Below are 13,104 nucleotides of genomic sequence, written 5' to 3' on the forward strand. Positions count from 1 at the left end.
GCAGCTGCCTCCTCCTTCAGGGCGGGCAGGAGCGGCGCGGGGCTGCGCGGCCGCTGCCCCCCCGCTCCCGCCACCTGCGCTGTGTGAGGGGCTGCCGGCGCCTCCCCTTCCCTCCGCCCCCGTCCCTTCCCCGGCGGGGCCGCTCCCGGGGCGGCGCCAAGGACCCCGGGACTCGGAGAGCTCGGGCCGCGGGCGCTGCCGGCCCGGGAGTCAGCCGACGCGCTCTCTGCCACCCGCGCGGGAAGCCCCGGGCAGCGCCGGTGTCGTGAGTTCATCTCGCGCAGCTCAGGACAGGGGCGAGGGGAGGGGAAAGCAAGCCACCTAGCATGAGGCCAGCAGGAAGGGGAAGGGTGCCCAGGCATGAAAATGTGCAAGGAAGCCTGGCGCCAGGTTCAGTGCCGGTATCCTCCCCTTGAGCAAATCTGCATCAGAAGCTCCCCAAGGGGAAGCGACTCTCCTTGTCTCCTGCTTGGGCGGTGACATGGGATCATTGGCAACTGGTGCCATCTGAAGCGGGGCGGCGAGGGGGTCCCCCCCAGCCAGTCTCGCCGAGCGGGGGGCAGCCACTTCCAGGGGCGCCGCAGCCGCGTCATCCAGCGCTTCAGCCTGGGAGGCGCTCCTGCCCGCCCCGGCACCCAGCGCCTACGGGGGAAGCACGGCCTGAGAGGGGGTGGCCAGCTCTCACGGGTGCACGTGCCCCCCACACCTCACCGCTGCCTGGAATCAGGTCGAAGGGGACCTCAGGAGGTCATCTAGTCCAACCCCTGCCCAACTAGATCATCCCAGCCAAAGACGATCATTGCAGCTCAGAATCTGAAGTATCACTCCTGACTCCCTCTCTGCATCCTAGCTTCCCACTAACCGCCTTCCTCTCGACTTCCAAGTTAACCAAAGCCGGCCAAACTCAAACACAGTACAATTGCTAGTGGCAATAGCTTTAAACTTAAGTTCCTCCAACACTGTTCTTTCTATTTTTCATTCATATTAAACACTTCTAAGTGTGTTTGGTCCCTGTTTAGTCCCAAAGCATTTTGAAAACATTTCTGGTGTGATGCCAAATCCAAACTCACTTTTCTCTGCTTTTGCTAACACATCTTGCCTGTTCACAATATAAACTCAGGGTTATGAAGGTCATTCAAGATGTATTTTGTGAGAGCATGTGGTGTGTGAAGTCAGTCTGGCATGAGCTGAATCGGGCCAACCCCGAGCGGGCCTGCAGGCAGGCAGGCTGTCTGCCAGAACCTGTGCAACAGGCTGGTCTGGTGTGGTGCCACATGCAGCGTGCACCCCAAACTGGGCCTGTGTGCAGGGCTTGGGCTGATGCATACAGCACTGCAGCCAACATGCAATTGCAAGCAGCACAACACAGGCAGCTATGCCAAGGCATGCCCAGACCAGCCCTGGAGGCTGGATCCGGCACGTGGGGCCTGTCTGTGGGCCCAATCCAGCCTGTAGACCACATCTCACAAATCCCTGAGCCAAGAGAATATTTTGCACTCTGAATCTGCTGTGAGTAGATCATACAAACTGTTTTTGCATCTAGGGGCTGATTCAGTTTCTATATAGGAGTACGACTCTTTCTTGTACATTGCACAATTACACAAAGAGCTCTGAAAATTCTCATTTGCCTTGAATCCATTTTTAATCCTATTATTTGAGAGATGTGACAATGGGAATTATATGATATTTATCACTGTAAGAGAACAAGTGCTGTGAAATAGACACTACTCTTGTTAAATGTACCATAATAAAAATTAAGCCATTTTAGTCATGCTTAGCAATACAGGGTGCTTCTACACGTCACCATAGGGTGACACTGCTACGGCACCATGCTTTACAACTTCCAAAAGGAAATACAACAGCACGGTGCAGTACAGGTGGTTACTGCAATGTGCATGCAGCATACAGTTATATTTTGCCACTACGTTGCCGTAGTGGCATGCTATACTGGGGGAGCACACCACTATGGCTATATGGTAGCGCGTCGCTACATCGCTGTAGGGGGCATGTAGATGCATCCACAGTATAGGTATTATCTGGGAGAGTTAAGTTTTGAAATTGAGTCCGAGGCTCTTCAATAAAAGGCAAACTTTATCTCTTAAAATGTTTATAACTGGGAAAATAAAATGACCAGCAAGGAAAAAAAGACACATAAAAATACTTTATTTTTTGTCATATTTTTTCTGCATGATTCTTCTGTGCTCAGCTGGTATATCAGTGAAGTTAATGATGATAATGAGCTTGTATGTATGGCACCTTTCTTCTTGAAGTCTCCCAAAGGGCCTTGCAAACAGATATGATAAATTCATTGCTTGTTCTTAAAAGATAGCTATGTTAGTGAGCAATGTTTCTTTCAGTGTTTGTAGGGGAGAAAGAGGAATCAACAGGCATAATGCTTTTTGACATAAGCCTAGGAAGAAATATGGATAAAGAAAAATAGGGTTAAGTAGTATTACAAGTAAGTTAGTTTACAGCACTAATACTTTACCACTGAGATGCGTGGTGGTGCACAGCTTTCTCTGTGTCATGGTTTATAATACAGAAAATTGATTTTTGAACACACAAAAGGCCCCTAAATTACTGCTTTCAGCTGACAATTCTGACACATTTGTCATACTTGGTTAAGTGTTTGGCTTTGTGGAAAGGCCAGATAGGAGGAAGAATGAAAATTTTTAGGTTCACGTTAGATTTTAGACAGTTTCCATTAGGGCTGTGTGAAGCTTTGGGTGGTGATTCAATTAGGAGGAGATTCTGCCTGATTTAGTGGCGGAATCTCTGAATCTGAATCGAATCAGGGGACCAGTTAAAAGGTCCGGATCAATTCAAAGCTCTCTGAATCTTCAGACAAGATTTGGAGAGCTTTGATGATTTGGACAGTCCCCAGTGGCTGCAGCAGGGAGCTGCATCCAAGTCCAAGCTGATAAATACTAGGGCTGGGGGAGGGGGGAGAGACCCATAGGGGGACCCCTGCCAGCCGCCATCCCCTGCTTGCTCTCCCAGCAACCCCAACCCCTGCCTGCTCCCCCAATCCCCCCATGGCTGCCCTGCCCACCCCAGCTCCCGGCCCTTTAAGAAAAGCCCAGTTGCTGCCAGGCAGGGGTGGCGATGTCCACTGCCCCATGCTGCATGGGGGCTCTGCCACGAGCCCTCTGACACCCAGCCCCCCCATGGCTGCCCAGCCCTTTAAGGAAAAAACCCCAAGAAGAGCACCTGGACTCACTGCTCCTGCAGCGGCCTCTGGCCTTTGTGGGGCTTGTGCAGAGTTCCCCACATGGTACAGGCCAGTGCGGGACAGCGGGAATTGCCCCCCCACCGGCAGGAACAGTGAGTCCAGGGGTTTTTTGGGTTTTTTCTCTTCTTAAAGGGTTGGAGCCACGGCAGGTGGGGCAGCCATGGGTTGTCTGGGCAGGGGAGGGGTCAGGGGGCTTGTGCAGAACCCCCCATTTAGCATGGGGCAGTGGGGGGCAAGCAAGGATCACCCCCCTACCTGGCAGTACCCGCTGAGTCAGGGCTTTTTTAAAAACAAGTGTCAGGAGCTGGGGCAGGTGGGGCAGCTATTGCAGGGCTGGGTGGGATGGGCCTGGCTGATTCAGAGATTTAGACATTCAGCAGCAGCCAGATCTCCACGTCAGATTCAACTGAATCGATTTGGGACAGTGATTCGAGTCACCGACTCAGCCAAATCCGAATAGTAGCCGCTTTGCACAGATCTAGTTTCCATAAGACAGGGCATAAGACAGTGCCTGTGCATTGCCATAAAAATTGTCGGAGGAGTGATATTACACAGATGCTCCTTTCCTGACAGGGACATAGTTTTGTGTAAGCTTTGGGTAGCTGTTGCACTTTTGTACCTAATCGTAGTTATTTGGTTTCAGCAATCTACATGGGATTCTTTAGATATTTTTAAAGATAATTAATTTTTCATTATGATTATTTTCATCACACCATTTGTTGTTGCAACAACTTTTAGAAGAGTTCCAAAAAGTTTGGTGATTGATGTTTTCATTTTGTTTCAGCTACTCTAACAGTTCATTTAGCTGTGTTTTACAATATTTCTGGGACTTTTGCCTACCCTAAATACTTTTTATATCAGCTGCTTACCTCTTATGATAAGATCTTCTGTTACAGTGAACTTTCTGACACTGATGACAATCACATTCTGTTTAGCTGAATTTTTCACTACTCTTTAGTGCGCTGTTCTTCTGGATCCTTTTTATGCTGTGACATTACTAGTCTCTACCGAACCATGCATCAATAGACTGGTAAGCCCATAGAGGACCATATTTAAAACAGCAAGGTAAGTTTTTTCTCTATTACATGCAAGAACTGAAATTATGTTTAGATTTTTTTACAGTCAATATCTACATGAAAGACAGCAAAAAAAGAACACTTTCCTATATGGAAAATCTATAGGTATAGAACTGGAAAGGTTTCTAAGTATATTTTTTTCTTTTTGTGTCCTATTAAATTTCAGATACTTTAAAGAAATCAATAGATTTCAGTGGTACAGCTTTTTTTGTTGTTGGGCTTTTTGACATTTCAGATATTCATTCCCTTGGTAAGTTATAATCTTAGTCACTATATTATTATACTATAGTGAAAAGGCTTACAGCTATGCATGGATCTCTGCTCAGCATTCACATCCAACAATTGCTCACTGAAGGGGGTAGGAAGGGCGTGGAGGAGAGAGAATTTACTCGAAGTAATTTTTGTCCTTGATTGGTTTCGTGCATCATGGTTTATCCTGCTTACTCTACCTTTATATTTTTCATACTTCCCCTTTTATCCTCTTTCTCTTTTTAGAAGATCTGAGATTTCTTGTGAAGAGCCAGCATCACAGGTGTTCACATCATAGACACTCACAAGGTCATTGTCTTTAATTCTTTCTTGTTTTGAAACATAATGTTATTAATTACTGATAAGATCTCTGGCTTATGCCATCTTAAAGACAAACAGTATATATTTCACAGGAATACACAATATGTTTAATACTTAGAATCACAGACAGTTTGGGTTGGAAGGGACCTCAGCAGGTCACCTAGTTCAACCCTCTGCTCAAAGGAGAATCACTCCCAACTAGATCATCCCAGCCAAGGCTTTGTCCTTCCAGGTCTTAAAAACCTCCAAGAATGGAGACTCCACAACTTCTCTGGGTAATCTGTTCCAGTGCTTTACTACCCTCCTAGTAAGAAAGTTCTTCCTAACAGATACCCTAAATGTCCCTTGCTGCAACTTGAGACCATTGGGCACCTAAACACGTGCCTGATGACTGCTCTGAAGTGTGCTTGTTAGCATGCATTACAGCAGAATTGATTAATCAAGTCTGCTGGAGCATGCTAATAAGCATGCTGCAGCAGCTTCAGCGTCATGAGTATTCAGCTTCCCCACCCTCAAAATGATGGCGGGGCACTTTAACTTAAGTTGGTTGAATAAGGTTTAGTTAAGGTGCCCCTATGTCCAGTTTGAAGCACAGGATGCTGAATACATGAGAGGCTGTGGGTGCTTTAATTAGAACAGCTCTCAGGAGTGCCCATTGTTCCTTGTTCTGTCACCGCTGAGAACAGTCCAGCTCCATCCTCTTTGGAACCCCCCTGTTAGGGGGGGTTAACCTTTAATATTAAAGGTTGCTATTAAATCCCACCTCAGTCTTTTCTTCTCCAGACTAAATAGGCCCAGTTCCCTCAGTCTCTCCTCAGAAGCCATGTGCCCCAGACCCCTAACTATTTTCATTGCCCTTCGCTGGACTCTCCAATTTGTCTACATCCCTGCTGGGGGTGGGCGGAGGGAGGGGCAAAACTGGACACAGTTCTCCAGATGTGGCCTCATCAGTGCCAAATAGAGGGAAATAAGCACTTCCTCCAGTTTGCTGACCACACTTCTACTAATGCAGCCCAGTATGCCATTAGCTTTCTTCACAACAAGGGCACACTGCTGGCTTGTATTCAGTTTATTGTCTGCTGTAATCCCCAGGTCCTTTTCTTCAGAGCTGCGACTTAGCCAGTCAGTCCCAACCTATACCCATGCATGGGATTGTTTCATCCTAAGTGCAGGACTTTGCACTTGTCCTTAATGAACTTCATGAGGTTTGTTTTGGTCCAATCCTCCAATTTGTCCAGGTCCCTCTGAATCCTAGTCCTACTTGTATTACTACATTTCTGTTTTATTCATTGTTCACACAGCAGAAGGTGTAGCATCTAATAATACAGGTTATGAAAAACACTTAACATGGGAATGAAGGAGAGAGAAAAGAAAGTCAGTCCATTATTTAGAGGCACAATAGGGGAACACATTATATTTTATACTGGACAGAAAAGAGAAGGGTGGGGGAAGCAAACAAATCATAAATTTAGCAGATTGTACATTGAGTATAGAGTGAAAGCACAGTCACCTCAGTCTGCTCCACACAACTCCATTTGAGATGCTTTTTATCTCTTGTATCAGTAACCAGCTTTAGAAGTTTCTGTGCAGGGGACACATGACCGGGAAGAAAAGTCTTGTTGTTCTACAAAACCTAGAGCATTGCAAGAAACAGAGGAAGTGGGAAGACTTCATCCATCCTACATTTAGTTATACTACAAGTGGTATTTTGCTGTTTTGCTGTGCCATGAAATTCAGATGGTAAAAATTAATAAAGTCATCTTTCTTTCTAAAGCAAGGCTGGTTTTTCTCCCAGGGACAAAATTCAATAAAACATAAGGAAGAGCAACAGAGCACTTGTGGATGCAGATTTAACTTTTACAAATTTTTTTCAGAGAGGTAGTGTTAGTGTAAAGTCAGGTAGAAAGCAGGACAGGGTGGCACCTTAGAGACTAACTCATTTATAAATGCATAATGCATAGTAATGATCCATTCATGAATGGCGCATGACCCCGGTGGCTGGGGGTAGGCACGGCGATGGTGGGAGCTCAGTGGCGGGAGCGTGGCAGCGGTAAGTGGGGAGCAGTACCTGCCACTTATTCAGGTTCTTTCGCCTCTGGTATTTAGAGATTCTGAGACACCCCCATCCCATTTTGTACTCACATTGTTTTATACTCATCAGTTTAATTGTGACAACTCCTTAGGAATGGAGGGGGGGAAAGGAAAACTGCAGTCACTCTGGCTAGCTGCACAGGTCACCATGAGCATATCATTCAGATCTCCATTTTGTATTAGCTCTTCATTTGATACACAGCCATTTACTAGAATGGCCCAAGCTACCTGAGAGATCAGCTCTCCCTTCTAGGACAATTGCATTCCAGCCCAAACTAAAAGGCTTGTGCAACAGAGTTTCTCTCTTTTGTGTAACACCTGTAGATAGATTTAAACCGTTCCAGTTTCACATGGGTCCTGCTATTGTCTATTGTTATCACAAGCTTTAGCCTGGTTTGGAGGTGGGTTTGCATTTGGTCTGACTGTGAGCTATTGTCAGATAGAGAACTCCTCAGTTCTTGGTGCCAATGGTGATGTTTGCTCAGCAAAAAGTTGGTGATAATGGGAGAGAAGACTGGTGGGTAATTAAGTATTGTGATGGGTTGGTGGGTGGTGGGGGCTTGGAAGTTAGTTGAGGGGACAGTAAATCCATATAAAGACAACTGTGGCAGTTAGAGTTGTGATGGACATAGATAGGCAGCAGGGCTGTGCAAAGCTTCAGTCCCTGATTCGATTGTGGGGAGATTTGGCCTGATTTGGTGGCCAAATTTCCAAATCTGAATTGAATCAGGAGACCCTGTAGTCTCTCCAAATCGATTCGACAAGATTCTGAAAGATTTGACGATTTGAACATAGACGCAGCTTTAAATGTTTTTTCTACATACCTCTAGGTACCAGGAGGCTCATGAATGCTGAGCTGCTGGGGCGGATGGAGCATCCCACGGGGTGGGGGGTCCCAGCGCACTTGGCAGCAGACCTGGAAGTGGACCAGAAGCACTTCCAGTCCACTTCCAGGTTCACTGGGGAATGTGCTGCGGCCCCCACCTCCCAGCTCAGCAACTGGTACCTCCTGGGTCTGGGGGGGCACCCGGGGTCCCCCTGTGGCCGATTGCTGAGCCAGGGGTCCAGGGGCCCCCAGGCACTTGGCGACGGAACTGGAAGTGGACTGGAAGTACTTCTGGTCCACTTCCAGGTTCACCACTGAGAACATGGGGGGGCCCATTCTCCTGTGGCATGCTCCATCCACCCAAGCATTGCAGCATTCATGCGCCATGCCTGGTACCTCGAGGTATGTAGAAAAAACATTTAAAGCTGTGTCTATGGCCAAATCGCTGATTCTCTGAATCAGTGTCGAATCTTCAGATTCAGGTTCGGCTGAATTGAATCAGGACAGTGATCTGACTCATCAGATCGAATCACTGTCCCCAATTTGGGCCAAATCTGAATTAAATACAGCTCATTTTGCACACCCCTAGTAGGCCGTAGAAAATAAAAAACATCAAGAAATGGGAGGAAAGACAGGTGGATGGGTAGAGAACATATGGAAAACAGAAAGAGGAGTAAACTAGGGATGGCAACAAGGAGGAAAGATAAGGAAGCTGAGAAAAAATAGTTCTCCTAAAACAGTATGGGGAAGATGCCCAAAGGGGGAAGAGCAGCACAGAAAAAGGGGAGAAGAGACAAGAGGGAAAAGAAGAGAAACTGGCATAAGGAACCACTGAAAAAAGGACTGTATTGTTATCAGTGCCTGACTAGGATGACTCCAGCCATCTCCACTCAGCTCCAGGTTCCTTTCCAGTCTCTCACAGTGTCAAGTTCTTATTCTCCCTCATGAATTGCACGCTGGTCCCTGTTGGTCCATTCACCAACTGGACACCTTGCCCCAAGGACACAGGCTTCCCACCCCCCTTCTTGTTCTATAGTGTTAGGACTGTATATGCAATCCATACCTGCATTATTGTTGGGTCTAACACAGCACATACCAAACTCTTATTAAATATGCTACCATCACCCCTCAGGGGAAGTCTCTCATGATTTATTTTTTTCCAAGGTTTTTCCTTCCTTTTGTGGATTATTTTTCCCCAAGTGCATTAATTTGCTGCTTCCTTTTTTGTCCCCTAAGTTAGATTTTAGTTTGTTATTTCCTGCCCATATTCCATTTAAAAGACAGTAAGTCTTTAATATTACTTACCAGTTATTGCTGTTTTTCCAGTGGCTCTGGCTATAGTATCCTCTGCAATGCTTATTTACACACCGTTTACCTCCTTTTCTTTCTTGCCCACGAAGATATTAAAACAAGAACTATCTCTGAACTGTGCAGCAGCCCCACTACCCATCTCCCCACAACTCAATATAGTACGCTTCCATTTATTGTCACACATTGTTTATGATCCTTCAACCTGTTTCCAATCTACATGACAGTGCTCATGTCCAAGGCAATTTGAATTAATTCTGTGAGATTTAGTGAGATACTGTATTAAATCCTTTATTAAAATCATGCTGTGCATCTTTCATCCAGCATTTCTGCAATTCTATCAAAAAAGCAATCATGTTTTTCTGGCACAATTTGTTCCTTATAAACCCATGCTGCTTATTGCTTATGGTTCCATTTTCCTTTGAATGCTGGCAGCTTATTTTCTTTCTCTCTCTTTCAGCTCTTACTCCATTATTTTGCTAGGGTCTCAAATTAAACTCTTTGATTGGTAAATGAAGGATTACTGTTCTTTCTTCTTTGAAGCTAAGAACCATACTTGCTTTGCTCTACTCTGTTTACTTCTAAGTTCTTCATGATATCTCAGAAATAATTATCAGGGATTCAGCATTTTCAGGTCACATCCCAGACTTCATTGATTGTATATGCTGAGATTTCCTTACCTGCATATCATCAGTAGCTATTTTTTCACATCTTTCTTCTTTTCTATTGCACCTTCTTTCTTCAGTTTTCTTAATAAGGACAGATGTGGAAATATGCATCTATCCCAGAACTGTGAATTCCAGCACCCTCCTCATTTACTAATGGGCCTACTGTCACATTAGTACTCGTACTCACCTTGGACTAATGTTCACTCATTCTGCCTTGTTCTAAGCATTCTGGCTCTGATATTGCAAAGTTAAATATAGTTACCTTTTATCACACAGTAAGCCTGTGCATTTCCATGGAACCACTTACGTGTTTTATCATTTGCTTAAGTGCTTTGTTCAGCATGTTGCAAGTACAAATCCTCTCTTGCAGTTGCCAGCATCTTTTTTTCCAGAAAACCCTAGCCTATTCTGGATCTCCTTTTGGTTCTTTCCTTCATTAATAAATATTGAAGACAGCCAATAACAAGCTTGCCATTTATGTTTTGTTCTGTTTCCCTACTCCAGCTAAATCTTTCTAATCACTTATAGGAACTAGCAGCCCCACACTTTAATTTCTAAGGGATACTCTACTGGGTGACTCAACCCACACTGTTAGCGCTGTACGTAGAGACCTCCTTTGTCCACAAAGACATAATGATGGAAGAGACAAGCACAGCCAACTTCCTGCTGCCAGGGGCTGTACAGCCACACAGTATAGTCTTCATCTTACTAATATGCTAATGAATATACATATGTTTATCTTCTTTACATTAGTACAGTGCTATCTATATTGGATAAGAAAAATCAAATGGAGTGTAGAAACCTTTATTGATCCCTAGGTGCACTTCAAGTGGCTACAGGACTGGTATCCATGTGCGCATATGTATCTAAGTGTGTGTGGCAGGGGGTAAATTGTGTTCTCCATAAACCAGTTCTCCCTTTCTTTCCCTCAGAACCTAATATAAATACATTTTGACAGCAGCTGCCAAGAGCAAAAGAACAAACACATCAGAAGGGATAAAATGCATTTTACAAATGAGGTTTTAAATTATTCTAAATCTCGTATAAGACTAAAAGAGGCAGGGGAAAGGCATGAGCTTTCCTCTCAACCTTAATCTGGAGTTCCTGTTTGTATATAATCATTGCAGGCTGTGTTCTATTTTCAAACTTCTTTCAGCTTATGTTCCATGCTGCTTCTACAGCATATCTTTATTCTTGATTCTTCCCGCCTCCCAGAAATGCCTTTTCTGAGAGGATAATGATGTATACGTATGTAGCTCTTTCCAGCCATAAAGCCAGATTGCTGGCCTTATGTCCTTTTGTTCCACCAAAAAACAGCTCTAGCAGAGTATCTGAATTGGCCCTGATGCAGGGGAATCCTAACTATCATGGAGCTGACTAAGTTGGCTCTACAACAGCTTTTCTTGATCCTCAAGAGTATGGAGACTTCTGAATGCATGACTGGAGTGTGGGTACTTCTGCAATTCTTGGCTAGTATAAAGTTACCAGGTGGGTTGTATCAATCCTGAGAACTGAAATAGTCCATGATCAGCTCCAGAACCAGAGTAGTTCAGAGTCATCTTTGCCGCTTCATTCTGTTAAGCCTTAGCTAAATTCGTCCAAGGATGCAGCCCACTGTGCGCCTGAATCACTTGATCAACACACGTAAGCACTTTGCACCAACACTGAAATGATGATAGGATCTTTTGAAAGAAAACATCCCAGATCTTACAAAAAGCACCATGGGAGTGATCTTTTAACAATCTGGATAGAAAGGGCTTTGCTATTATATTTCAGCTGGAAGACATGCTGTGACAACATAGTGCCTGTTAAATGACACGAAGCATTAATGACTCAGAGGGAAAACCGCACTAGTTCCTGCAGCACCTGGGTTTATTGTGGAGGAGCCACAGCCTCAAACTATGACTACAAGCAGGGTCCGTCTGTTGCTTCAGATGCCCCACATGATACTAAACTAACCTGCTTCATAGAAGACCAGTGAGGGAGACATTTGCAAAGAGTGCCTCTTTTTGTTGGTGATATCATAACATTTTAAATGATATTGTTAAGTGCTCTGCAAGAGAGACTGGCCAGTGGGAACCACACTACCAGAACTTGAGAATTTGTCTGAAAAATATATTTGCATCAGCCTAAATCTGTAGGAGATAACAGATGTATACAGATGGTCAGGCCCTCAAAAGGGCATATGAACATGGAAAACTGCACTTCAGCAGCTGAGAAACTGTTAATAGCTTTATGAAGGTTGACAATGAGTACACAAATCTGTTTAACTATAGAAGTACTTTATATGGGACTACAAAGCAGAAGGTAAGAGAAAGAGAGGTAGAAGTAGGAGGGAAGAAAAGGCATAGGAAAAGAAAAAGGGGACCACAAACTAAAGCAATTAAATATAAGGTAACAAAGACTGGTAACAAAGAGCCTAATCCAAAGCCCAATTTAGTTAATGGAAAAGCTCACAATGACTTTAATATCTTTTGATGATGCCTTAATTCTGGAAAAAGTCATAAGCACATCTTAGAGGAGGAGAGATATGTGGAAAGAGAAGTATAATATCAAGTATAAAATCTAGTAACATACACTAGAAAAAAGCCTCTGACTTCATTGAAGATGTTTGGATTAATGACTTCAGACAGACAGATATGAAACAGCCATGCAATATGTGGAGAGAGAGATTCAGAAGTGGAGGGCCTGGAGTGCTCTTGGTGACTTGTTCCTTGAAAAATATAAGGTAGCGCCTGAATTGTTGGTGAGAAGGATAGTGAGAAAACGGAGGGAAAATGTGTATCAGGTAAGTGATAGCATGTTGACCCAATGTCTCCAAGAAGAGTTATGCTTCCTTCACATTCCTTTGGGAAGATCTTGAAGCTAAAATCAGTTCTGGACACCTGAAAACAGGAATGTTGTCAATGCATGGTTGCTAAAGGAAGCAAACTCTGCTTCCCATGAGCCATTGTTCCAGGACAGCTGATTTCTTTGGAGTAAAACATTTTATACAGCACCAGACCTGTCATAGCAAATCCATCACCACTATCCCCTGTACACTAGCCATTCTGCTATGCTATCAAAATAAATACAATTGAGTGAAATATAAGCATCTTCATCAGGTATTCATCCCTAAGGGACACAAGTCATGGCATGTGCATGAATACATAGTTTTTATTTTAATAAAATATTTATGTAGTCTCTGGTATCTGTATAGTACATGGAAATATTATTAAATTGTATCACTTTATGTATTATGTTTTATTGGGATTCCAGTTGCATACACACATAATGCATGTGCAATGAATAATAGAATGCTTATACAATAAAATGCTTAAATGCCTTAGCAAA

General features: G+C 44.3%; 1 protein-coding gene across 1 annotated transcript in view; it reads right to left on the minus strand.

Moving 5' to 3' along the window:
- Positions 1-2,615, minus strand: part of GPR37 (G protein-coupled receptor 37) — a 16,062-nt gene extending 13,447 nt beyond the window's left edge. The window contains exon 1 of the mRNA XM_019543958.1: positions 2,582-2,615. Within this exon, the coding sequence (XP_019399503.1) occupies positions 2,582-2,615 (34 nt within the window). The remainder of the gene's footprint in view (positions 1-2,581) is intronic.
- Positions 2,616-13,104: the final 10,489 nt, after the last annotated feature.

The sequence above is a fragment of the Crocodylus porosus genome, unplaced genomic scaffold (genome assembly GCF_001723895.1).
Source record: "Crocodylus porosus isolate Cpor-Errol unplaced genomic scaffold, CroPor_comp1, whole genome shotgun sequence".
In the NCBI taxonomy this organism is placed as follows: domain Eukaryota; kingdom Metazoa; phylum Chordata; order Crocodylia; family Crocodylidae; genus Crocodylus; species Crocodylus porosus.